Source organism: Meles meles, chromosome 1, assembly GCF_922984935.1.
Source record: "Meles meles chromosome 1, mMelMel3.1 paternal haplotype, whole genome shotgun sequence".
In the NCBI taxonomy this organism is placed as follows: Eukaryota; Metazoa; Chordata; class Mammalia; order Carnivora; family Mustelidae; genus Meles; species Meles meles.
Genome location: NC_060066.1, coordinates 114,763,371 through 114,790,946, shown reverse-complemented (window position 1 = coordinate 114,790,946; position 27,576 = coordinate 114,763,371). Strand labels below are relative to the sequence as shown.

General features: G+C 48.3%; 1 protein-coding gene across 2 annotated transcripts; it reads left to right on the top strand.

Moving 5' to 3' along the window:
• The first annotated feature begins 5 nt into the window (after positions 1–5).
• Positions 6–23,832, top strand: TENT5C (terminal nucleotidyltransferase 5C). Of its 2 annotated transcripts, none has more exons than XM_046018689.1 (2): positions 6–2,038; positions 18,254–23,832. In XM_046018689.1, exon 2 carries the CDS (start codon positions 18,280–18,282, stop codon positions 19,453–19,455), a length of 1,176 nt encoding a protein of 391 aa, XP_045874645.1. In that variant the 5' UTR covers positions 6–2,038; positions 18,254–18,279; the 3' UTR covers positions 19,456–23,832. The 2 variants fall into 2 exon arrangements, with proteins under 2 accessions (XP_045874645.1, XP_045874656.1); XM_046018700.1 differs by lacking the exon at positions 6–2,038 and adding an exon at positions 3,658–3,780.
• Positions 23,833–27,576: the final 3,744 nt, after the last annotated feature.

Genomic DNA, 27,576 nt, shown 5'->3' with positions numbered 1-27,576 from the left:
CACATCTTCTTTATCCATTTGAGGATAGACAAAAACTTTATGTAACTCTAACATCCACTAGTAGAATGAGTATGTAAATTGTTGAATATTTACATAATTAAATAATATACAATGGAAAAGAATGAGCCATTGTTACATGCAACAGAATGGATGAATATTATAGATACACTCTTAAGTGAAAGAAGCCAGATACAAAAATGCACATGCATGTAATTCATCTACATCAAGTTCAAACCCTGGAAAATTAATATATAACGACCGAGGTTGGAATAATGTTTACCCTTGAGGGACACTGAGTGCAAAGGGGCATGAGGAAGCTGGAGGTGTTCTACATCTTCAGCTGGTTGGCAGGAACATGGGTGTACACATATGTAGAAAGTCATCATTGTGTACACACCAGCTTTGTGCATGCTACTGAATTTATACCTCAAAAAGTGAGAAAAAATCAGTCCATCTATCCTGATTTCATGTCCAACAATAGAATTACTGTGACTAGCCCTACAAGCAGGCATACTGAAATCCTATCTCATCAACGTTCCAGGAGACTTCCCCCTCCCCCAGAGAGCTCTTGAGATCTTGGCAGAAACTGTTATTTCAGGCTGGGATGCAAGGAGAGGAATAGGGAAATACTGCATCTGGGAGGTAACCTTTGTCTCCACCACCCAGTACAAGCTCCATAATTTTTTTTTTTTTAGATTTTATTAATTTACTTGACAGATAGAGATCACAAGTAGGCAGAGAGGCAGGCAGAGAGAGAGAGGAGGAAGCAGGCTCCCTGCCGAGCAGAGAGCCTGATGCGGGGCTCGATTCCAGGACCCCGGGATCATGACCTGAGCCGAAGGCAGAGGCTTTAACCCACTGAGCCACCCAGGCGCCTCCATAAATGTTTTTGATAAATAACAACAGCTACTATTTGATATGAACAACACTTAACACACACTTTGCATCAGACACTGCACTATTAGCTTCCATGTTCCTATTTAGTACATATACAAGCCTAGAAAGCTGCTCTATCTTTAGTCTTGTCATACAGGTGAGAAAGAGATTTATGGAGGATTGGTTAAGTTCATTGCCCAAGGCCTTACAGATAGGTGGCGAGTTGAGATCCCAACCCAGATTGATCTGCGTTTAGAACCTGGACTCTAAGCCTCTTGCTATGGGACGAGTGGGTGGTGTCCAAGCCCCGCTTGCATGTTATATAACATACGCGACATTTCCATTTCAAGCGGGGCTGAAGCTATCGCGGGTGCCCGCCTTGGCGACGGACTCCTTGAGGCCCGCAGTCCCACTAACCGCACACAGGTGGTAACTGCAGGCAGAGAACCAACTGCGCTGGCCCTCTCCCCGATGGCCTCCAGGGGGAAAGAGGAAGGCTCCCTTGGCTCAGAAACCATAAGTTTTTTTCAGACTTCGAAACACACGCCGGAGGTAGGTGTCGGGGTTTCATTCCCCAGTCCCGAAGAGAACCAACGCGAAAATCTCCAGAGAAGCAAAAGAAAAAAAGCAGGCCTGCGAGGAAGCTGGACGGAGATGGCAAGAGCTTGGGAAGAAGAGTTTTATGATTGCAATGGCAGAAGAGCATAGCGGAAAGTAGAGTCCCAGTAACTCCGAAGTTGGCGCGGGGAGGGGGGATGGGGGGTGGTGTCAACCCAGCCCCTCTCTGTTGCGCCTGCGCAGTGCTACCTTCTTGAGCACCCCCGCCCCTTCCCGCCGCGGAAGGTTTACTCGTCTCTCGGCAACCATTCACCGGAGGAGCCAATCAGAGGGAACCTTTTGCCCTGCCCTCGCCGTCAGCGCCCAGGCGGAAGGATCCCGGGGGCGCTGGCTCCGCCCCACCCCGCCCCTCGCTCCCCTGGGAGGGAAGGCTTGGGGCGGGGGGGGGTTGGGGGCGTGGTCATAGCCGTATAAGAACGGAGGGGGCGGCGGCGGGACCGCTCACTCGGTGCCGCTGCCTGGGGGCTGTAGTGACCGTCCCGCTCCTGCCGGGGGCTGCCCACGCCAAGGACCCGCCTCTGTCCTCTCCTCTTCCGCCTTCCAGGTGAGTCCTCGGCCCCCTCTCCTGAAGGTGCTAGGATGCGGCGGCCCCAGAGAGCCGCGCGGTCCGCCTTCGGGGGTCTGTCCCAGCCGAGCGGAGCTCAAGTCCTCTCAGAGCCGGGTGGGGAGCCAGAGGGGAGGTACGGACAGGTGCCGGGCCGCGGTGCTCTCTTCCCTTCCAGCAGCGACACCCCCACACGCATCCCCCGCCCCCGAGGGCCAGGCGAGACGCCCCGAGAGGGAGCTACAACTTTCCAGAGACTTCGGCTGGGGCTTGGCAAACTTGGGCGAGTTCCTGCTCCGCGCGTCCCGCGGGGCTGCGCGCTGGCCGGCGCGGGCGGGGCGGCCGAAGAGCGAGTGATGGGGGCCTTCGGTCCCTTCCCGGTCTGACGGCGCTCCCGCCGCCTCTTCCTTGGTTGTGCTCCCGCGGACACGCACATCTCAGCAGGCCAGCCGAGCCCGAATTCGAATGAGGCGGTTTCGGGAGGCGCAGTTGGAGACGCAGCGGTCAGGGGCGCCTATAAGGCCGGGGAGGGGAGGGGCGCTTCCTCGGCTCGGCGCCAAGCCCTGGGTTTCGAGGTCAGGGCGGGGATCCCCAACTTTCTGTAGACTCACTCTAGGCTGTGAACACCGTAAGCAGCAAAGTGGTCCAAGCGAGTGACTTCCGCGCGCTGCGCTGCTCTTGGAAACTTCTTGGGAATACAGTGCCCGGTTCCTCCCCCTTTAGGAATGAAACTGGCTTACCGTGTAGACTAAAAGCCTTGACAGTGAGTTGGCTGGGCTAACGGTGCCGCGGGTGGCTGCCCTACATCTCAGAGGTGGGAGGGGAGGCGGAGGAGGGTGACGAACCTGACCGGTACAGGTTGGTAGCCTGTACCCCTAACCACAGGGCGCAGATAGGAGAGAAAACAAAACTGCACTACCTCAAGTAAGGGAGGACTTCCGGAGTTTCTCTGGAGAAGGAGAGCTCACCCATCCCGACTAGAACCAACTGATAGATAAGGCTGGACCTTGCGGGAGGGATCAGATCAGTCCTCTTCCCGCCTTTTTTCCTGGAAAAAAGGCTTCTGCAGGGCTAAGTCCCTGTCTTAGGTAGCAACCGGCTACCTTTTAAACTTTTGTTTTTTTTTAATGGAGTTGTAACATGCAAGCCACGGAGTGCTTTACAGTTCTCTTATTACAGTCAGCGTTTATCAAGACTGTTGTAATCATCGGTATTGTGACAGTTGGTATTCAGGATATTTGGTAGATGGGTCAGGAACCTGAACCTCCCCAGGAAATAAAGTAAAGATTATTAAATTCTTCTAAAGTAGACTCCTGGCTTGGCCTAGCTGCCCTTCAAGGGGGTGGGGAGGGGTGGAGGATGAGAGTGGCCATTGTTGGCTACACTAACATTTCCACAGGAGTAACTTGGCAAGGAAGCCCACAAGGAAGCAAGCCAGGCAGCCTGGGGCTGCTTGGGTGTGTGGGGTGGGGGGAAGAGAGTAGGAGCGCTTACCAAGAACTGTGCTGTGTCTTAAATCCCCAAAGGTATTATTGAGGGGGTGAGACCCACACATGAGACCCTGCATGGAAGGGGGTGGGTGGGGACTAGAGAATGCTGACTTTTCTCTTCGCTTTCAGGGAGGCAGTCTGGCTGGACCAGCAGGGGTTCTGTCCTTTGACATTCTTGTTTGTGAAGATGGAAAACTTAATATCTCTGGAGTCAAGCTTTTACTTGAGATAACTGAAACCTTGTGTCTTAAGGTATATCCATGTCTTTAGACTACATTTATACTCATAAGGACTTTTTTAGAGGGAAGGTTTGGTACATTATATATAATTGTTCAGGTAGCTGTAGGGCGAGTCTCAGTAACATAATGTGAAAGTGAAGTTAAAAAAAAAACAACACTTTTTTTTTCCTCCTTTTAGCCAGGAGGCCTCTAAATTGTTACCCAAAACAAAAGTCCCTCATTTCATGACAGTGTCTGTACCTAAAGATTACTGCTGTACTCTCTATGTGGGGTTTCTTCCACAATACCTCCCTTGCATCCAGAGATTAAGTTGGGGTATCTCTGAAGGTAAGGGTGTGGATCTTGCCTATTTGTCAGATGGAGTGTGACTTAGCCGACCACCAGCGGATCTCCCTCCTTGGTTTGCTCGCCTGTGCTATGAGTACAGCAGCCCACGGAGATCCCATCCTGGGTTATAGAACCCCTCACCCCTGCATTTCCCAGTATGCCCCACTTAGCCTACAGCCCCCAGTGTTCAAGGCCAGGGCAAATTGCACACATCTTGCATTACCCATCAAAGAACAGAGAAGTCCTCATACTTCTGAAAATCCAAGGAACTGCTTAGCCATAAAGATAATGCAGAGTGGACTGTGGTGCCCTTGTTCTCCCAGTGCTGGTAATCGGACGCATTTGCTACAAAGTTAAAAAACCATGTCATTTTCTAAACTGCTCAAGTAAGTAGTAGTACCTTGTCTTCATCTTTCATCTCTGATCTATTGTGCGCCTGGGGCAGGTCACCAGAGAATGACAAGCCAAGAGCTCTGAGTGGTAAACTTTTTTGTGTTCCTAAGAGAAGTTGTGGAAGCTCAAACCTACTTGCATGAATTTAAGCTAGACTTGGGTTGTTGTTTGAGTTTCTTGGTCTCATGCCAGATCTCTGGGCTGTGTGCGTTACTCTTTGTGTTTAGGGGTTAAAGGGAAGAAAGGCAGAATCTGAGCGGTTACTTGGGATGAAACATTATTCTCGTTAGATAAGGCCCGTTGCCTTTTTTGTGATGTCACTGACGTACACAGGGCAATACAGAAAAATGTATTGTGCCCTCCTGGTGTTTTGGCCGTGGCCCGGCAATCTGGCATAAGCTATATTATGATGAGGCAGCTTATGTGTTTAAACAAGCCAGTTGGGTCCGGCAGTAGAGCTGATCTCTTATGATGCTTCCCAGACTTCTGGTCACAAGCCTTTTGATCCTTTCACTGCATGCATTAGAAAGAAGCTCATATTTGGAATTTAAGTGGTTTAGATGAAGCCTCTTTGCATAACCCAGCTATGTAGGAAAGAGCCTTATGAACTGTTTAGAATCAATAGATTTTGTACAGCTGGGCCCCTCTAGGCTGCCCTAGAACTGTTTGCAGAACTTCTTGGAACAGCAGGGAAAGAAGAATATGAAGAAGTAATTGCTGATGTTAAGTCACTCCATGTTGGAGATATTTTAGTATTGGCGGAGCCTTTTGGTCACTAAGCTGCATCAAGTATTGACTTCTTGGAGGACTGTGATTGAGTCAGTAGTTAAGTGCTTCCTAGGCAGCGGTTGGTGCCAGGTGCCGAGGAGGCCAAGGCAGTGAGTGGTATGTAAAAAGGCCCATGGAAGCACTCTGGAGCCGGGACAGCTTCCTAACGTGCGGGCACTCGGGTTTTGCTTGTTTGTCTTAGTCTTCCTGTGAGCCCCAGGAAGGCAGGGCTCGGTGCTCCCTGCTGAATCCCTGGCGCCCAGAGCAGGGCCTGGGGCACAGAAGGTGCTCCTGTGAATTGGATACAGTTCTCTGCTGGCTTCAGCTGCCAGTCCTCTGAGCAAGGGAAGTCTCCTTTAGGTGGAATCATTCTGGTGGGCTTAAAGCCTGGGAGCTTTTTGGCTGGGAAGCTCCCAGCCTAAGATGCCGGCTGGTTTCTGGGCCTTTTTCTAAATGGTGGCCTCCGTTTGGTAGGTCTAGAGCCGAGGGGCCGAGCCTGCAAATTGGCCAGCAGCTGAAGCTCCTTAAGCCCAGCTCCAGCTCTGCTCTCTTCCAGCGTTCCCCATCCTGCTCTTCCTGCCCCTCCACCCCAACCCCAGCCTCACATGGCTCGCTCAGCCTTTCTCTCTCCAGTTCACTCTGCTGCTGGTTCTGCTGATCTTTTATCTTTTTCACTTTTTGTTTCCCACTGCCATCACTGACCTGGTTCAGGGGCCTGTTGACAGCAGCTCCATGAGAGCAGCACGGGGCTCTTCTCCTGCACCTGGCCAATACCACATCCCATACCCCTTAAACACCACCTGAAGAACTCTCAGAATCTGCCCATCCCTCCAGAAGCCAAGCTTCTTTTCAGGACCTGTCCCCTTCAGACCTTTTCTTCATTCTCCACCTCCCCTGGACAAGTTTTCCTGACCACCTTCCTTTGCCTCACAAAATTCATACACAAATGTTGGCACAAATCACTGCTCTTCCTTCCTTACCAGACTAGGTTTTGACCCAGCTTTAGATCCTTCTGAGGTCACCCCAGCTGTGGGTCCCCCATATCTCATTACCTATCTTTTTTTTTGTTTTAAAAATTTTATTTATTCGATAGAGAGTGAGATATCACAAGTAGGCAGAGACGCACACAGAAGGAAGGGGGGAAGCAGGCTCCCCGCTGAACAGAGAGCCCAACGCGGGGCTCCATCCCAGGACCTTGAGATCATGACCTGAGCCGAAGGCAGAGGCTTAACCCACTGAGCCACCCAGGCACCCCTAATTACCCACCTCTTCTCAGTTCTGCCGTGTACCTTGTTTTCTGTTTCTACTTTCAAATCTTCCAGTGGATGAACACACAAAGTCCCATATCTGTCTCCATATTCACTCTCTGTGGGCCCATTTTGAGAAGAAAATCATCCACAAGTCTTGAACTGCATCCACTCCCTCATGTTGCCGTGTGGTTCTCTCCCCTGGCTTAGCCTTACCCGAGGGTGGGAGAAAGGGTCATCCTCCACCTTACCTGGCTGTCTACACCCTACCCCCAAACACACCCTGTTTATCCCTGACTTGTGCCTATGGCCAAGGAGGTGGGCACTGCAGCCAATGGACCCTGTGTGGTCTTGGCCAGTCACGGCTCTCACATGGAGGCAGTGGCCAGGTGCCATGGTAGGAAGAATCCAGGTGGAGAGATGAACTGGACATAGAGTGAGTGTGTGCCCTGAGTCCAGGCGCTGGTTGGGCTTGCTCAGCTGGGACCTAGTGTCCCAGGCCTCTCCTGATCTCTCACTTTCCTCCTCCCTGCCTCTGTGGCCATCTTGGGCTGTGAGGATACGCCCCACCTCTTCAGGCTTCGGTTTCCTCATTGTTATAAGGCCAGTGGACTGGTGCCATCCAGGATAAATAGGAGAGTCCCAGTTAAGTTTCTAGCAGTCATCCCATTGAAGAGTAAAAATGAACAGGTGAAACTCATTTTAATAATCTTATTTAAGCCCTCATAGCAAATGTTAGCCTCTCCATATATAATCAATATAACAAAAAGATTAAGGAGATACTTCCCTTTTTCTTTTCTCCCCCTCCTACTGAGTTCTTGAAATCCAGAGTGTATTCCGTGTTCACAGCACATCTCCATGGTCTCAGTGTGGACTTGGCCAGTGTCGAGTGCTTAAGGGCCATATGAAGCTTGTGGCTACAGTACTGAGTAGCACGGGTCCAGACCAGCTGCCCAGTGGCTTACTCTGCAGTTCTGATTCTGCATGAATGGAAGGCAAGCGTTAGTGACAGCAGGTTATGGAAAGAGAGCATGAGTCTGGGCAGAGGTCTTTGTCTCTTGCTTACTGATGGGTCATCAGCTCCTAGAACAGCGACGGGAACATAGTAGGCACTCAGATACCGGAAAGAACGAAAGGAAATTCTGTCATTGTGACCACCTTACTGCTAAGCATTCACCCTGTGAGTCAGGCCTGCCACTAAAACACAGGATATTTGATTCCTTGTTTGGTGCTCACTCTTACGTTTTTCTCTAGTTTCATAGAGCATAATCACCAGGCAATAGAATTTCAAAGAATTGCAGATGAAATCATCTGACACCAGCAGGGGACCAGGGCTCAAGCAACTTATCAACAATTAAAATATATCAACAATTGAAATTTGAAAATCAAGAAGGAGGAACTTTGAAGTAACAGGTGTCTGTGAGCTGCCAAATGACAGCAATGCATGACTTGGCATATGCTAATTTCGTGATAATTATTCTTAGAGGACCATATCTGTGACCCGCACAGCTCCACACATGTAGAAATACCAAACACAGGGGACTTGGCTGCTCTGGCGCAGCTGGTACAGAAATAGGGACAGAAATAGGTAACTCATGGTCTTGTTCCCTCACTTCAGTGCATCCCTCCACCCCCCACTGCCACCCAGCCACCCAAATGGCCATTCTTCACAGCATTTATAAAATGTGAAGGGGACCGCTGAGCCTGGTGATATGCCCCTCGGGCTGCTCTCGCTGTGCTCAGACCTGGAGGTCTGGTGCTAGCTACAGGGTTGGGTCTATGCAGACCTGAAACCTGGATGGCACTATGCATAAATAACATCTTCCCAGAAATGGAGGTCTGCTCACGCTTAGACTTATGTGACTGGGGTGTGTGTGTGTGTCTCAAGTGTGATAAGTGCTATACTTGAGCTTGGCCCTTTCCTGATAAGGCCCAGGGATGCCGCTAGGGATGGGACAGCAAGCTGAGGCCCGCCTTGTGGACATCTGATGCCTGCTCCAAGTTCTACGCTAGAGGGTTAGGTGGTGTGTGACCCTTGATAGACCCTGGGGGTCGGCAGCCCTTAGACCCTGTGGACTGTACGGAAACTTAGCCACCCTTACAGTAAACAGCCTCCTGGGAATTGTTCCATTTTTCTCAGTCTAGTCAGTCGCAAAAATGGTGGTGGCCGGCTCTGACGATCTCTTTACATGAGTCAGACCAGTAACATCTCTGATTTAGAAAGAGGCATTTCGTAGGAGGAAGTGGGGCGCCAAGTTGCAACAGGGATTCTTTCCAGTTCAAGTGGTGTATGTAGCACTTAATATTGCTGACACTCTGGAAAAATCAGGACTTCTGTGCTTAGCTTCCATCTAAAGATGCCCGTGTAGTGACCTGGTTAATGTTTACACTTGTGACGATTTCAGGGTATTCCTTTAAGCCTGTGTACTTCTGCGGTGCCCCGTTATGGCATCTGGGCCTGTGTTTTGATTCTGTTTCATGCTGTTTGGCAGCCCCAGCATGAGCTCTTCCAGTGTTATCTCTCCAGCCACACTTGCTCAAGCATCCTATTTTGAAAGACGAGAAAGTGTTTTCTGTTTGGAGTTCTTGCAGGGCGGGTGTCTGCGGACAGAGCCCAATCTCTGATAACCATTAAGACCGTCTGTGGGCATCCGTGGGAAGTGAGAACTGGGGAGGGCCCCTCGAACTCAAAGCTGGCTGCAAAGCCAGGCGGCCCTGGGTTCTGGTGGCCCGCTTCTGCTTCAGTCCGGAGTATCCCGTTCCTTTAGCTATGGTGGCACCCCAGCTGCCATGGGAATCACACCAGGTTTGGGGGCTGTGGCGCATGTGGGCATCAGTGGCTGGGACACTCCTGATAACCTTGAGAAAATAGCTTGAGACCTCCAGCTGGACGTTCCCAAGCAGAGAGTGGGAACAGGCCAGCTGTGGGATCTCTGGTGTCACTGACTCAGGACTGTCTTCTCTGGGCAGAGCTCTGCGGCACTGTGCTGTTGTTTCTTTGAATGGAGGCAGAGCATATTTGCGGGTGTTCTAGAAAAAGCTAACATGCAATATATGTTACTGGCCTTTTAATAAACAAGGCATTATTTAATCTGGTTCTATTGCCCTGGGCTGTCTGCTAATGCAAACTCTCGCATGGACATTCACGTGAAAGTTAGATGTGTGTCTCGGTTATCTGCACCATTTTCATGCATTTGAAGGCAGGGGAGTCTCCAGAAAGTGGCCTGCTCCCTGGCGTGGGGGCTGGGCCCTGGCGAGGGGCTGGCCGCTGGCAGACGGAGCCTTCCTCAGGCTGCCCCTGGTCCTCTGTAACTCGTGGCCTTCCCCACGCATTCGAGGATGGAGGGAGGACTTCTCTCCAGAAAGCCACATCTAGATTGGAGCCCGGTCTTTCTCCTTGCTGCCCACTGGTCTGCTGCTGCATTTATCAAGTCCCCGGTCCTCCTGGGTGCCTGGCTTGTTTCTCAAGGACGTAGGCATCTCAAGGGCCAAACTCTGTGCCCTCGGAAAGGTGGCAGGTGTGCAGGCTCAGGTTGAACACGTGCACGTTCATCAGGCTCTGCCAGGTGGTCCTGTGTTCGGCTCTGTTCCAGCTCCCTTTCTTGAGCTCACCCGAGGGGTGCCCATCCCTGCTTGCAAACTTACCTACCTTCTTTCTGCAGCCCCGGTTGGGTTATCAGTTTCTGGGATCTAGAAAGCTGCCTTCTTGTCTGCAGAGTGTCCTGTTCTGTTGCTTTATCAGCAGATCAACACTGCTGATCTTCCAGCCAGCAGAGCGCATCCCCGCAGCTGTCCCCGCACTCTCTGAGAACCACTGCCTGGCAGCCTGGCTCGCATCCAGCGGCTCCATCCAAGGGAGCAACCTGGGCCTTCACCTTCCAGCCCTTGCTCTTTTAAAACAAACCTGAGTGTAATGATGAGCATTTCTGTACAAAATTACCTTCCATTCTGCTGGATTCCAGCCAGATCAAACTATGGATCCTCAAAGGCATGATAATCCCGAGGGGGAGGGTCTCTGTGCTAACAGCTGTGAGGTACTCACGCTTGGGACTGCTTCTGCCTTGCTTCCGGCACCTGCCATCTAGCCTGCCTCACTTGGGGGCCTTAGCGCATCTAGCCACCTGCCTTCCTATCCCGCCATCCTATAAAAAACCTTATCTTTCACCTCTTTCCCTCCACTTTATTGCTGGCTACTTTTTACGACTACCAGAGCAGCTAGCTTCTCTTCCAAGCCCCACGCCCACCCCAACAGTTGCACCCAAACTATCCACCCCCTAGAAAGCCCTTCAGTCCCATTTGTGCCACTTCCCAGCAGGGCATCCTTGGACAGTTAACAACCTCTTTGTTCCCCAGTCCCCTTTCCTGTCAAGCAGGGATAATAGTAGCGTTGGTTGATCCAGGTAAAGCTGGATCAGATAGAGTTTGGTGGTTCATGTTAGGGCCCCTGGCTAGACCTTGAGTCACATTTGGTCTGTCCTCTCAGGAAGAGGGCCTGGAGGCCTAGGAACCTGCTGGCACCTGCTGGAGCTTCTGAGGTAGGCAGGCATTGGTTTCTGAGTAGATAGTGTTGGTAAGATGTTTATATTATGAAACAGCCGATGTGCCTCCCCATTGAGAAATAGGATTTCCCACACTGTGGGCAATGAATTGCCTTTTCTGGTGCTTCTCTGAGAGGCACCTCTAAAAACACCTTGGGCGTCCTCGAGGATGAACGCTGACTCTTGTCCTTTGCTCAGCTGGAATCTTCTCTAACGTGGGCCGTGAAGGGAGATTGGTTCAAGCTTTGCTGCTCTCCATGTATGTGGTGGGGATAAAGTGTCACTGTTACAGGGGTAACTTTCTCCTTTTCTGGATAGGACAAATACGGTCTCTGTTTTTGAGGAGATCACTGTCGTTGCAGCAAGAACTGGTGATCTCAGGGCACTTGTGGGTTGTGACAGGAGCCTCTGCCCTCTCCCCTCCTCCCACCCTGCCAGTGGCCGAGCGAGTTCGGTGGGAACTGTTGCCAGTTCCAAGTGTTTGAAATTGGCTCCAGAGTTGAGGATCCGGGGGTCAATTCACTTAATCTTTTCTGATCCTCATTCCTTAATTTGTGCAAAAGGGACAGTTGTAGCTTCCTCAGAGTACTTGTGAGGATGAAATGAGAATTGAAATGAAGGGGCTTATGCTATATACCCTTTCTTTTGCACACACATCTGCGCCTTCATTTTACAGGAATAGTAAGGCCCAGAGTTGTGGTTCTCATCCACCTGGGTTGCTGAAAGAATTGGTAGGCTAGAAGAGTATGGTATGTGTGCCACCCTCCTTCACTTCTGCTTAAACTCTCTAGGTTTTTATATGCTACATGTAGTTTTTTTTTTTCCCCTGAAAATGCCCTCTGTGGTATACTGGAAGGGGAAGAGTTTGTTTGGAAGATGCCTGCCTCAGGTGCGTGGGTGCCCTGTCAGCCCGGAGCTAGGGACAGCAAGTGTCTTTGTTGTGGCTACACACCACCTGTAGTCTGTCACCCGGCTTAGTCCATTGCCCACAGCTGGGTCTCTTACCTTGAGCCTCAGAAGTGTTCCTAGGAAGGTCCAGGCTTTTGAGGTAACATCCAGTAACCGTAAAAGGAAATGTCATCAAAGGAATGTTGAAATGTGTTCGAGTTTCTTTTGTATTCTTAAACCCCAGCAGGGTCAGAGGAAGAGGGTGGTGCTCAGTTGTCTCTGGAGGGGATGGAGGGCTGCCATAGCTGAGAGCCTCCGTTCACACCTCAGCATTTCCATGAAAGCTCTGGGACAGTAGCTTCTAGAGCTTTCTTGTGAAAATACCACAGACTTACATACACATTGTCCTTAACTTCGCAGGTGGACATTTCCACAGGTACTGAGAACTCTTTGAACAGTGTCTATGTCTAATACCTGGAACAAATAGGAATCAGTGTTGATCTGACCTAAGCCCTTGACCTTAAGACCCAGAAGTATTACTTGCGCTCTTCACGCTCATCTCCAGCTTGTCTGCCTGCCTCTCTGTCCAGCTGGCCCACCTTGAGTCTCCTCATGCTTTCATAGCCTCTGTCACTCTTATTTCTGGGCTCTAGACAAGCTAAGAAGCAGGACTAGAAATAGGTTTCTCTTTCTTTTTCTTTTTCTTTCTTTCTTTTTTTTTTTTTTTCTATTTTCTTTTCCGTTAGGGCTTAATCATAGATTTTCAGATCAACCTGCCTTTGAGGGCCTCGGTCCCAGGCCATGGGAATCAAAGGTAAGTTAGATATGAACTTGTCCTTAGGGAGCATGGTTTATTCTTCTTTGGGCTTGGTCAGTCTTTTCCTCTCCCTTTTTCTGCCATTCCTGCAAACCTGTTTTCTTTCAATGTGCACATTCTAGCCTTCTGCTGAGGCCAGATGATAGAAGAAAAGGGAAATCAGGGGGCACCTGCAGTGGTTAGTCATCATGAGTCCAACTTTTTAGGAGATTAAGTACTTGAACTGAGTAGACAGACGGTCCTCCTCGCTTGTAAAATGGTGCCTGAATTTCCAAATCAGTGAGAAATCCTTGTTCCTACCTTGCCCAGTTTCTGCTGTGCAAAATAAAATGAATCCGCTTCTCAGGCAGTTAAAGGAAAAGCAAACACTAGTTTGAGTTTACCAGGCTTCACATTAATTTTGTTTTCTAGTCATCATTTTGTTACTTCTGCTAACTAGAATTTGTCTTTAACCTGGGCCTTTCTTGAGTTGAGAATGCGTTTCACAGGATTCTTTTATATGCAGATTATAACGTTGTTGATCTCAAGTGGTTAATTAAAACTCCAACTGTTACACTAAGCTCTGGTGTGTTATCTAAGCCCTCAGGGCCTATGACTTGGATTTATTCTAGCAATACCAGTGTTTGTTGGAGTCACTAAAAAAAATATGTACTTTTGATATTTGGAATTGTTTGGATGGGCGAGAGAGAACAAAGAATTCCTTTGTAATCATCATCAGTAACTTATTTTGGACCCTTCTAATGGGCTAAGCGCTGACTATGAACCCAGCCTAAATTTGAGCCTTCAGTAGCTTGGGCTCTTCCGTATCTAAGGCATAGTAAACTGGAAGAATTAAGAACTACACCACAGATTTCTCATTTGTCATGTTCTACAACATGCTTTTATATGAGCTACTTTTTTCTAAAAGTGAACTCCATTGTTCATATGATTGTCAGAAGGACAATCACAGGCATCCTAGGTTCCTGGGAAAGTGCTGACTGCATTTATTAAGTTTCTTGCAACTGTAGCCAGTAATCAATATAACAGCACTACGAGGGTCACTACCATATGTCTGAACTGAGAAATAGCCATTCCTATAAACCTACAGAAAACCACTTTGGGATAACAAACATAGGGTCTAGATTAGACAGATTATCCATTATTTTCAAAGTCTGGAGGATTTTTGACAAACATTGGACATATTCTATTGAACAGTAGAGAAGTAGAAACTTGACCAAAAGCCATTCTAGGGGAAAAACAGGGACCAGTCCCTCCTCCCCACCTGCCCCCTAGAGATCTACATTGAAGTCTCAGAGGGGAAGCTTCTGTGTTTATTTGATTTGGGGACAAAGAGTTGGGGGGGAGTGATTAGGAAAGGCATTGAAAGAACTAAATAAGGCAGCAGATGAGTTAGAAGGCTTGTGGGGGAGAGGTTTTCAGACATGTTTCATAAGATTTTAACTATTTTCAGTTAATATGCATATAGGTTCTCAATTCAAAAAGGATAGTATAAGTTTCCTTTGTCCCGTCTCCCAGTCTAGAGAGGGGGTATTTGGTATAGGTCGAAGTACTTGTGTTTCCTTCCAGAAATCTGTATAAATGTACAAGCATGGGCTTGTGCTTTTACACAAGCAGTGTTGGTTTTCTCTGAATAAATCTCAACTAACATTTCCCATTCTTACAGATAGAGAGCTGCCTCCCTTCTTTGGGACAACTCCATGCAATTGTATACTGTTGTACACATGCATTAAGTCATTCACCTTCCACTGATGACTCTATAGCTTTACAAATAATTCTCCAGTGACTTGTGCATACTTGCAAGTATACCTGGAGGATAAAATCAGAAGTAGACTTCTTCAAAGTAGAATTGATATAAAGAGTACATTCACTTAAAATTGAGAGTCCTACACTGTTCTTTAGAGAGAACCCACAGGCAGTGTGCCAACGGGTGTCTGCTTCTTGATCACTGCCATTCTGATAGGTAAGAATGATTCGGTGAAATTTTAATATGCCCATCCCTTAAGGTAAGGTTGAATGTGTTATGTATCTGAGTCACTGTTCATATATTTTTCCCCTTCTTCTGTTGGGGTGCTGGTCTTTCTGACTTGTAGGAGCTCATTCTTCATTATTAGATAAGTACTTTGCCTCATGCTGCAAATAGTTTCCTAGCGTTGCCTTTCTGCCTTCTTTATGGTATTTTTACCATGTAGATATTTTTATTTTTCTGTATCCAAAGTTTGACTTTTATGTTTTATGTGGTTCAGAAAAGTCTGCCTGCTCTTCATTTGTGTATATAAATTCCATGTTTCCCCAGAACTCTTAGGGTTTTTCCTCTTATGCTTAAGTCTTTAATTCGTCCATCTAGATCTTAGTTTGGCACAAGACAAGGAGCCACCTTGTTTATTTTTTTAAATGTAGATCACTATCTACATGTCTAAACTTTTTGTCTCTACTATTTTGAAAAGCCCCCATTATTATATAGAAAATTCCCCATGTATTAGATTCTATTTCTAGATTTCAAAAATTCTGTTCCAACAGTCTGTCTTTTTGTACCAATACCATGCTGTTTCAATTATTTTGGCTTCATAATATCTCTTATGGGGCTAATATGTACATCATTCTTATTTCTCGTAACTTTTCTGGCCATTCCTGCCCCTCCTCCCATATGAACCTTACAGATTTTCAATCTAAAACAGATTCTAACTTTGAACCTACTACAAGTTTAGAGATTCGAAAATATATGAAAGGTCTCATGCTCTTGTCATCTTCTCACCCCACTCCATCCCTGGAGAAGGAATGATAGCTTCCATCACATTCTCACTGGTATTAAACGTTCCTCCTCTAAGAACTACTGATCTAAAGGTGGGAATAGTTCTGACTTTAATTTTAAAACTTTTTATTTTTCCCTCACAACTCCTTTATTTTTTAAAAAGATTTTATTTATTTATTTGACAGAGAGAGAGAGAGAGCACAAGTAGGCAGAGAGGCAGGCAGAGAGAGAGGGGGAAGCAGAGAGCAGAGAGCCCAGTGGTCTCAGGACCCTGAGATCATGACCGGAGCTGAAGGCAGAGACTTAACCCACTGAGCCACCCAGGCACCCCTCTCACAACTCCTTTAAAAAAAAGAAAGAAAGAAAGAAAAGATATGAGTCAAAAGTCATCCCTATAGTTATTTTCTTCTGCAACATTATTGAGGTTCTTCCGAGAGATACTCCTAAAATTAATTGTTCTTTCTCTTCCAAGTATTGATTCAATTGCTACTGCTCTGTCACTGTGACTTCTCACACCAGTATTGTAGATATGAGACTTGTTAGCATGATGTCAGGTGGTACACAGGGAGAGAAGGTTGTGTTCTTATGGGGAGATCAACACGCCTGGTAGAAAGCTGTGTCACAGAATCAGAGATAGTTTAGCTGTATCTCAAGACAAAGCTAGAGCCATACCTCTTTGCAGTCATTTGGACTTAATTGTGCAGTGCCCTGTGTAATAGGCACAGTGTACTGTATGCTGATCATAAAAGGGCCTACAAAGAACCAAATGTACATAGAGCACATTAAAAAGATGTTCTAAGTCTGACTTGAAGCCAAATGCTAGCCACAGTGAGCATAAAGTATTCTGCCACAAATTTTCCTTGTTATCCTTACCCTAGGCATGCTTTGGTAGAATGATCTAGAGAGCCTAGAGCTTTTTAACACTGTCCAAACAGGTTTGAAAGGAAACTTATCTGCCCCTTGGCAAGCATTCTTCCGTAGCAAGCATGGGAGGGCTCAGCCCAAGATTGGTCTTCCTAGAGCCTACTGGGATCATGTGACCACCCTTCCTGTTGCTGGCCAAGCATATTCATCCCTTCAACCTCCCTAAAGGGAGCCTGTGTTCTTGCTTGAGAGGTACCTGATGGCCAGACTGGACAATTTGCTAAGTCTTGGTTGCACTTTGCCTTCTGGCCCTCAATCCCAGCCCAGAGCTCATGTTGCCTTTGTGTCAGCTTATGCCCCCTCCCCATAAGTGAACTCTTCTGTTGCCTTCTTGTTCACCCTAATCAAGGGACACTCCTTTCTTCTACCTTTTATATTCCATTTTCTTTGTACCACACACTGCCTTTTATTGCTACATTGTGTTCTCATCCACTTTCTTAACTGCCAGCTCCTGGAAAGCTTGTCTGGGGATGTCCTGTGGTGCCCCCCAACACTGACTGACAACCATCACCATCACTGTGAACAATTATGTCAGGCGAGGATCTCTGGGAGCAGTGCAAAGCTTAAAACCCGAGTTGGAACCGCAGGACGGTGATGGGGGGTGTGTGTTCAAGGGCAGCGATTTCCAAACAGTGAAACTGCAGCAGTGGTTGAGATGGGTTTTGTGTGTGCCTAGCCACTCAGGAAGGCTAATGGCGAGACTCTGTGCTCACACCAAAGTGTGAGGATAGCACCTTGACATTTTATTTCGGCTCTTAACGTCTGTCTAGCTCATGTTTGACCCACGTGGACCCACAAGCACCTTGACTTTCTAATACGGCAGTGTTTGTTTTTACACATTAGGATTTCCAGGGATCTGTTGTATTTTATTCTCTGAAACGTATCACTTGGTTGAAAATTACTTTGGTAGCTATGGTTCTAGCAAGTGAAGTGTGAGACAGGATGTTTTTCTCCTAGTACTGAGAGCTCTCTTGATTCTCCTTAGCTAGCCTTGAGGTGTACTAGATTTCAAAATACAGTGAAAAGATCCCACTGCCCTGAGGAAGTTTTCCATGTCCCATGGAGGGCCCTCTTTGCTGGCAGAGCTGTTGCACCACAGAACTGACCCACGCCTGTGTTGCCAGGAATCCTATCATCCAGACAGCTCCCTGGTATCCCACTCTGGATACTGGAGGTGCTGGTTACAGCACTGACTGCTCCCATGAGGGAAAAGGATATGGGGTTCTTGCTACCAAGATATCTGTGTACCTGGTCTAGCAGGACTGATCTGACTTCCTGTCCTCAGTGTGGTGGTGGCCCAGAGCTGAATCTTCCTGTCTTCATGGGGTGAAGGAAGTCTTTTCCTGGGAGGGGGGCATGGGGTGTGTGTCTTGTGTTCAGGTTGTTGGGGTGGTAGCTTAGGTATCAGCCAGTTCAAGATGTAGGTAGGCATGCAAAGGCAGGAGAGGTAATTCTGTGAAGAACAGGAATTAGCCAGACTGCTAGGCCTTCTATTGAGGAATGTGTGTAGGTTACTTTGTTTTAGAAATCTGTGTACTTCCTTTCACACGAACCATCCTCTTGCAGACAAAACAATCAAAACAAAGAAGCCGGCCCCACATAAACAAAATTTCGAAGCAGAGGGTGGGTTTCTGTGTATGTCGTCCTCCCTCCATACACAAAGCCTCTCCCATCTGTGAGCTGTACCCCTCACAGCAGCACCCAACCATGGGCGCCCGTTGTCGCTTTGGGCGGGAAAATGGTCAGAGAACCTGGAGCATCTGCCCGGAGTTCCTCGAGCTGCTTGGCCATGTACAAGTGAGTCCTAACTCTGTTTCTCACCCCCTCACTTTCAGTTTCCCTGCAAGCACGCCCCCCCAAGATGGCAGAGGAGAGCAACAATACCAGGGATTGCATGTCCTTCAGCGTGCTCAACTGGGATCAGGTGAGCCGGCTGCATGAGGTCCTGACCGAGGTCGTCCCCATCCATGGACGAGGCAACTTTCCAACCTTGGAGATAACGCTGAAAGACATCGTCCAGACCGTACGCAGCCGGCTGGAGGAGGCAGGCATCAGAGTGCAGGATGTCCGGCTGAATGGCTCTGCGGCGGGCCACGTCCTAGTCAAAGACAACGGCCTGGGTTGCAAAGACCTGGACCTGATCTTTCACGTGGCTCTTCCCACGGAGGCTGAATTTCAGCTGGTCAGGGACGTGGTGCTGTGCTCCCTTCTGAACTTCCTGCCAGAGGGCGTGAACAAGCTCAAAATCAGCCCAGTCACTCTGAAGGAGGCGTACGTGCAGAAGCTGGTGAAGGTGTGCACAGACACGGACCGCTGGAGCCTGATCTCCCTCTCCAACAAGAACGGCAGGAACGTGGAGCTCAAGTTCGTCGACTCCATCCGGCGCCAGTTCGAGTTCAGTGTGGACTCTTTTCAGATCATTCTGGACTCCCTGCTCCTCTTCTACGACTGCTCCAGCAGCCCCATCTCTGAGCACATCCACCCCACAGTGATCGGGGAGAGCATGTACGGGGACTTTGAGGAAGCCTTCGACCACCTGCAGAACAGACTGATTGCCACCAAGAACCCTGAAGAGATCAGGGGCGGGGGACTGCTCAAGTACAGCAACCTCCTCGTGCGGGACTTTCGGCCCACGGACCAGGAAGAGATCAAAACTCTCGAGCGTTACATGTGCTCCAGGTTCTTCATCGACTTCCCGGACATCCTCGAACAGCAAAGGAAGCTGGAGACCTACCTTCAAAACCACTTTGCTGAAGAAGAGAGGAGCAAGTATGACTACCTCATGATCCTTCGCAGGGTTGTGAATGAGAGCACCGTGTGCCTCATGGGGCACGAGCGGAGGCAGACCCTGAACCTCATCTCCCTCCTGGCCTTGCGCGTGCTGGCGGAACAAAACATCATCCCCAATGCCACCAACGTCACCTGTTACTACCAGCCAGCTCCCTATGTCAGTGATGGCAACTTCAACAACTACTACGTGGCCCACCCTCCAGTCACCTACAGCCAGCCATACCCTACCTGGCTGCCCTGTAGCTAAGCTTGAGACCTGAGGGTTTCCACAGTGGGAACCCCAATAGGGCAAAGGCTCTCAGGGAAGGGAGCCTCCTCCTAGGCGTAGGTGTTTGGCTTTTAAAGGGGAACTCAGCTCTGATTCTGCTCTTTTTTTCTTTGTGCACCATTGGAATGGGTCTACAGTCTATCACGAGCCAACCCTGAAGGGACCCGTTATTCCAGTGCCACTCTGGAAAATGCTATAGGAAGGACGACCTCTCCACATCTTTCCAGGATAGACACTAACACGCCATGTCCCCAACACCCGCACGGGGAGATTGGAGATCCATGCGCTAATGGAATCTGGGAGAAAGCTAGGGCAGTGTCTCTTCTCTCTCAAGTCTAGAGTAGGCTCTGTTGGCCCTCACACGGGATTCTCAGCTGTTGTATGAGAGTTGTGGTTGCAGTCTATTTTCTTGTACCGATTTTAGCCAGGCAGCAAATCGTGGACATGAGAGTGGTCTCGTGACTTCATTTTTGTTCAAGGGACTGAATTGCTTATGTTTATCCCCTGTTAGCAGAGCTGAGGGTTTCTTTCCTGAACAAACCAAAGCTGGTAGCTGGAAAATCGAGATCTGGTTGACAGTGGTTTATGGTTTAGATGCTGTGCTCTCACGAGGAATCGTAAGATATTGCTGAGGAAAAAAAATGACCTTTGCTTGAAATGTAACTTGAAAACAAAATAAAATGTGGAACATAATGTTAAAACAGAATTGTGGTGGTGGCAGTGGGGTGGGGGGAGGGGGGTGATTGTAAATAGGAAACGTGAATGTTCAGGTTTTTTTTTTTCTTTAAGGAATTCTTATTGAATGACATTCCCCCCCCCCTTCCCTTAGCAGCTCATCACTTTAGTTTTGCTCTTCCTAAGACTAAGGATTGTGCTGAGTCTAGAGTCCTAGTAGTAGCTGATGTGAGAGGGTCTTCCCATGTTTTAATTGGAAACCTGTTTTGGTCACATTCCCAGTATGACAAGCTGTTTTTCTGGAGTACCGTGGCTGATTCTTTTTTGTTTGTTTTTATTCTTTTTTCAAAAAATAGTGATTTCTTCTCCAGGCTGTTTTTGGGCTGCAGATGAATTAAGGATTTTCAGTAGAAAGGAATGACCTGTGGAATGACCTGCTGCTGTGGGCAGAGTTCTCTGGCTCACAATTGCTTTAGAATTGAACCCGCTATCCCTGTGCTGTGTGCGAGGTGGAGGGTTAGGGCTCATTTGGGCTTGGTATGCACTGGAGCTGCCAGGGCTCCTTGAATGATTAATTCTGGGGGATTTGGGGAAGAATGAAGTAAATGGAGAATGGTCTTCCTTATTCTGGTAGACTTGACCATACTTGTGTCTGTTGTGCACTTTAGAAGGAAAACAGTGTTAATCTCCAGTCCGAAGCAAGCTTGGTAAATGGGAGAGTTCTAGGCTACTGCTTTCCCAGTCATTCAGATAAGGAATTTTTTGTGTTTTGAAACTTTTCTGGGATCTCTTAGGAGGCATCGCTCTAGGGCATTGAGGACAAAGGAACTCAGTATGGCCAGCCAGCTTGGTCTGTAAAGTGATTTCATCAAATCCATGCTCCTGATTTTTTCCTTTCTCCCATGGCCAGAAAAACCCCAAGCCCTGAGTGATTGCTTTCCTTTTTCCTTGCTTTACGCAATGAAGATACCTTAAAAAAGAAAGGCTTAGCAGAAAACAAGTGGTTTCCCTTTTTCTGAAGGTGGTATTTTCAGGGTTTTTTTGGGAATGTGAGGTCTTGGTCCTCTTAAAAGCAGATAGGGCATGACTGAACCTCAGGGTCCAGCTGGTATCCGTGTTGTGCTATGTTAGGTGAATAGAAACCACTTTTGTGTGTAAGTGACCGGCTCCGGTTTGCCTGTGAACCGTAGTTACATTTGAATGCTCTGGCTTTGAGTCTAGGCTAGTTCCATACTGAGGGGGGTGCCCAGCATGCTTCAGGGTTAAAAGGGGGGAATGAAGAATGAACCCTAAGTTGAAAAACTATGTACTCATCCATAACATTAAAAGGCTGCCATTGTGGTCTAAGGGCAACATCTTTGTGCAAATATGACAGATCTGAGTAACCAAAACTTTGAGATGTCATGAAGCCACCAACATAAGCCCTTGCTAACAGAAGTCAGTATTGCTCCTACTAGAAGGCTTGAGGATCAGGGTGATGAGGCTCCAGATGAAGATAGAATCAGAACCACATCAAGTAATTAAATTTCCACTTTGCCCTTGGAGTTTTTTCTGCTTATATATATATATTTTTGTTTGTTTGTTTTTTGTTTCTTTTTTCCTTTTGCTGTTACTAGTTGTCCTCTGAGGATGAAGGGAAGCCCAGAAATGGTTAGAAATTCCAGTCAACCCCATACCCGCTGCACCAGTTCTTTACCACCATTGCACCATGACCATCTTAGTGCAATCTGTTCACCTGAAGTTCTTAGTCAGCCCTGCCATTTGGGAGTTTGAAAGTCGACACGTGTTCTAGAATGTTCTACCACATCAGGGTAAAAAGCTGCACTGACCAAAGCTGAGCTTTTAAAACATCACCCTGGTCCAGTGGTGTCTCTACCTGCTCGGCAAGGCCTTCGCTGGCCTCAGAATAGATTGGATAACCTTGAATTTCAGGTGTTTGGAAATTCCAGCTGAAACCTGCCTTTCATGCTGCTCACACAAGCACCAGGTCCCCTGAACTGGTACTGAGACCTGTGGTTCCTCTTTTTTGTGTGTTGAGTAACATGAAACTTGGCAGTGGTCAAGGGCACTAAAGTTCAAGTACAAATTCTAATACAAATCTAAGCAGTCTCATTTGCTTCAGGACTCTGAAGTTCTCTAATGCTTTCTGCAAGTATGCAGCTTGTTTTCCTGGCCTGCTTCTTGGAATCCATTTGAGCAGCAGTGAGATTAAAACAGTACCGTTTCCCCTTGTGTTGGCAGAAAGGCACAGCCTGAATTCCTGGCCTTAGGCTTCAGTCTCACCCTTACATTTTACTTTGGCAGTAAGACACGATTCCTCACTCAACTTCAGCTCTGAAAACTAAACTCTCTACACAGACACCTTCCAAAAGAGGGTTCCTGCTTAGTCCATGTGGGCTGGGGTGCGGCCCACACCTGGGAGCACCTGGCAGCTGGGGAGAATTGGGGAGGAAAGATGCTGGGGCCCTGCTGTGTGCTGACAGATGTGGTTTGATGTTCGAGTTCTCCCCTCTGTGCCCCCCACCTGATTTTTTTCCCCCAGGGATTTGAGTCACTGCAAGCTGTGTATAAACCCATGTTTGTGGTGACATATTAATAATCATATCGCATTAATAATCACAGTGCCCCGAATCTGCTCATCCTTCTGCCTCCCTTAAAGCACTAGCTCCTTCCCTTCATGGTAGGTTGGGATTTTAACTAGCACTTCTTTGTTAATTTTGGGAAATGGTGCCACTCGAGAGCGACTTCCTCAGTTTTGGAATACCTTCTTTCTAGTGAACTTGCTGGTACTGCTGCCTGGTTTCGGGATGCTCCTAGATTCTGGGCTCAGATATATTTCTAGTTATCCATCTGTGGGAAGAGACCCTGTAGCTCCCCAGGGCCATGATTTCCTGGGTATCAGACTGGGGCTCTCTCTGAAGGAGAACCCTTTGGTTGGATTCTGTAAGGAGAAGGACTCCCGTTTGCCAGGGTTGGAGTCCGATCCTTAATCTGGCAGAGACCAGGATGTCGCAGTTTAGTCAATTACTTTCAGAGGACCAAGGGAGGATGGGTTTTAAAAGACCTGGCAACTTTTCAGGATTACTTGTGGAGACTCCTAAAGGTGAGGATCAGGAAGGAAAATGTGTTTTTGTTTTTGTTTTGTTTTGGTGAGTTTTCAATCTTGTTTACCTATCACTTTTTCAAAAATAGTTTAAGTGTAAGCTAAAGAAAATGCTTGGAGGTTTGCCTAGGCTGGTGAGAGTTGGTAAAAATTGTCATGTGTGTTTGTATAGGAAGGTGAGAAGATGGTCCACTAAAGAGGAAGTCGTTAAATAATATGGATATGTGGGTGTTTTAAAACTCAAGTCATCTGGTCTCCACCCCCCCCCCCAAAGGATTAAAAAAAAAGCTGCTTTAGGAAAATTAAGAGTATTTATCCAGTCATTTCCAAATTAATAAAGATGAAAAGTAAGATACTCATTAGACTGAATTGGAAACATTTTGTTATTCTCAATTTGCCTTTGAAATACAAATTTCTTAGTGATGCCTACAATATGTGAGGCTTCCTCTTTGGTGTGATGTCACTGACCTTCTTATGTGATGAAGGTGAAATCACTTGTCAATGCAAACTATATTAGAAGTTGATGAAATAAAGCTTTGAGTTTGAGAAATAAAGATATATTAAAAAAACAAAACAAAACCCAAAACCTCACCTGTTATGGTCATTTCTCCATGTCTCCTCAACAGTGAACTTTTTTTTAGGTTTCAGGAAACATGTTTCATGGTGGAGTGGGGGACAGGTCAGTTAATAACGTTCTCAACCTTAGGTATTTCTCTGAGAGATGGTGCTTTCTCTGGGGGAAGAGGTGTGTGCTCACCTTAAGGACTGCAATTCCCTTCACATCTGGGCTCTTCAAGGTGCCCGACTGATTTAAACTGAGTTGCAATTATTGACCCCAGTCTCTTGGCTAATGCCTACATCAGGGGGGTATAGTCCTGGAATCTGCCTTCACTGGCATCTTGTTTGATTTGGCATTAAAGACTAGGTTCTCTTGACCTTGATCTTGGCCCCAAACCCATTTTCAATAAGAGAACCACAATAACTCAGCCTTCCTATATCCAACCGCTACCAAGGCTGCTTCATGTTTTGGAAGTATGGAAGTGACTCTGGATCTAAAACTGCTCAGGAAGGTTGGAGGGACTTTTCCTCTTCTCCCTCTGCCATCACAAGAATTGGGATGGAAACTCCTCCATCTTAGGTTTGCCTCCCAGCCCACTGAAGGGTCCTTTCCCTCCTCGGTATCGTGTGTTCCTTCTGAAACGCCCTTGACTTCGGCCTTTTCGGTACTGCCTTCAGCTCCTGCCTGGGCCACTTCCTGAGTCTTGTCACTAGTCTCCCCTCCATTTGTCTTGATCCACCCAAGGGCTCTTTCTAAAACAGACGTGCCGGGACGCCTGGGTGGCTCAGTGGGTTAAGCCGCTGCCTTCAGCTCGGGTCATGATCCCAGGGTCCTGGGATCGAGTCCCGCATGGTCTCCTTGCTCGGCGGGGAGCCTGCTTCTCTCTCCACCTCTGCCTGCCTGTGTACTCTCTCTCTCTCTCCTTCTCTCTGACAAATAAATAAAAAAAAAATTAAAAAAAAAAAAAAAAAACAGACGTGCCTCTGCCCCTCGCATGCATTTCAACCTATTTAAGACCCTGCAATGCAATGGCACCTGTCGGACTTCAGCACACACACGGAGTCCTGCAGGGCCAGCCCCAGCCTACCTCAGCAGCCCTTTCCTGCCTCTGGTGGGCAGGCTTGCTTCCAGCATCCGAGCGCACATTTCATCCCATGTAGCCCAGCACACCTTAGGGCCTCTTGGGGCTCTGGACGGAGCTGCCCCACCCTGGGCTTCCCCCACCCACTGTTTCTGTTGGTGGGCTGACAGGGTTGCATCACTCCTTCCCAGCGATTGCAAACACCTGTCCGTTTCATCCCCCCCCCCCCAACTGCCTCCCACACAACTGGCGGCAATCTGGTGCCTCGGATGTTGAACCCGGTGTTTTCATCCCTGGAGGACTTGGCCTGAGACCGTAGCTGCAACAAGGCTGAGTCCTGGATATGAATTTGGTTGTGTTGTAATGCTACCCTCCAGCGCCAGAAAACACGGGAGTCCGGGCATCGTCCGGACCAATATTTACACGCAGCGCATTGTGTGTGGGAAGCGGGGGTGTTCAGTTCCCCGGAATGAGCAGTCCTGGACACTGTAATGCTATTGGTCACCAGCTCTTGACCTCCCGAACACAGTCCCTACTTGCGGCTGCAGTCTTCGCACTCTGCTGTGCTCTTCCTCACTCCCCATCCCCCCAACACCCCCGCAGGTCGACCTTCTGGTGTTCTCATGGAACGTTTCTTGTGTGGCTTCCAAGCGATGGTGGCTCAGCGCTGGTGTGGTGTTTCCATCACCGCCTCGGACAACAAGTGGGGAATGTTGTTCCCCTCACTTGGGTGGGATAATAACATACTTGGCTGCAAGTTGGAGTTAATGTCTACTGGAAGATGCTAGGAGCATTAATGGAGTCCGAGAGGGTTGAGCACACAACCTTTGGGAGAAGCCAAGGCCAAAGCTCTTTTCAGGAGTCTGGGTCTCAGGTAGGTCATTCCTCACCTAGCTCAGGCTGACCCAGCACACATGTTTGGGCCACGATGACACCACGGACCTGTCGACTCCGGGGCTCGCTCCTCAAAGCAAATCACCATACCGGCTGCTTTTCACTGTGGGAAGTTTCTTAAAAGTGGTACCAGAGGAAGGCAGGAGAAGTGAGTCACCTGCCTTCTTTCAGATGCCCTCCTGAGAGGGAGGGAGGAGTCTGGGGCAGTGTGTGTGTGAGGGAGAGGGACTGCGGCAGCACAGCGGTGACTTTGCTCTGACTCTCCTAAACCATCTACTTCCATCCACTGCAGGCAGCGTGTGAGTCTTTGGCCCAGGAGTCTGCTGGAAACCAAAACCATGAGAAAACTGAGTGACCATCGCTCACATTTGGCTTTAGGACTTACCAAGCACACAGTACAGAAATATCAGCTTGTGGACCTCAAGAACCTGGGAGGGGGATCGTATTCCCACTTTACAGACAAGGAGCGCGGAGCTCCGAGCACCCTCGAGTGGCCCGAGGGGACCTATGCTGTGAGAGGTAGAGCCTGGGCTCCAAGACCTGACTCCCAGGCCCCTGATCTCCCCACTGTTAGACACCCCAAAGGCGCCATAAACTGCCAATCACAGTGCAGATGTGAATTGTGACGCCAGCCCCCTCCCAAGGACTGGAGAGGTGTTGAGTTGCCTGGTAATAGATTGGCTTCCAGTCACACAGGAAAGGAGTCCTGTGGACAGGCCTGCAGCGTTTCTCAGACAGCCCTGCCTTTGTGAATGGGGTGGGCAGGAGACTAACTGCAGGCTCACAAACACATTCAGGGAATATCACGGAGAGCCAGGTCTTGTGCTCAGGGATGGGATGGCTAAGCTTACAGGGGAAAGGAAAATGTCACGCACCTGGAAGAGCCAGAGCCAGGCCAGGGGCATCTGCCTTCAGGGCTCAAGCTTTTAGCTCCTGTATGATATGCTATCCTGCTTTCAATGCATATTTTTCAGGGTAGCACCTGGAAAAGACACCTGGGAGCGAGTGTCCCACCTTCCAACAGGAACAGCTCCAGGATCCCTGGTGAGTAAGCAGCATATGAAATGGGGGCCCAAAGGACGGATTCGTTAAAAGCAAAAATTAAGCCAGCTGACTGAGTTCGAATAGAGTGCCTGTATTGGGTTGTGGCTGGCATAAAATTTTAAATTCCAATTGAAATGGAAACGAATCTCCTTATACAAGAAGTTACTTGGTAGAGAGGTATTTAAGGACCTGCACCTGGAGGGAGGTTTGGGGAGCACAGGAGGACTTATAGACAGCAGGAAACCAGCTCCCCCACAGCAATGGGACAATGAAACTGAGAAGGAAACTAATAGCAAACCCTGAAAGTGGTTCCTGGAGTCAAACACCTGTAGATTTTCATGCTCTAAATATAGTGGAAGTTGGGTCATCTTACCCCTAAGTAAACACTACAGCTAGGCAAAGACTTCAGAAAGAATCTTGACATTGGCTCATGGTAGCTGGAGGCTGGGGGAGGCAATGTGGGACAGCTGGGTAGGGCCCCCGCCACCCGCATAGGTCCACTCCATGTATCTGATGGTCCTGGTCCTTCTCTTCCCTCTCCTGGTGGTAAGGGATCTGTTTCCTTGGCCTTCACATGATTAGGACCAGAGAAGAGCCCCTCTCCCTCTGGCATGGGGAGCGGGGTCAGCTTTTCAGCAGGCTTCGTTTCCATCCTCCTTTAGCTGCTACTGAGAGGAAAATGATTCCTTCTTTGCTTTTTGAATTTTGGCCACAGCTGAACTGGGCCCAGCCCCTATTTCAGGA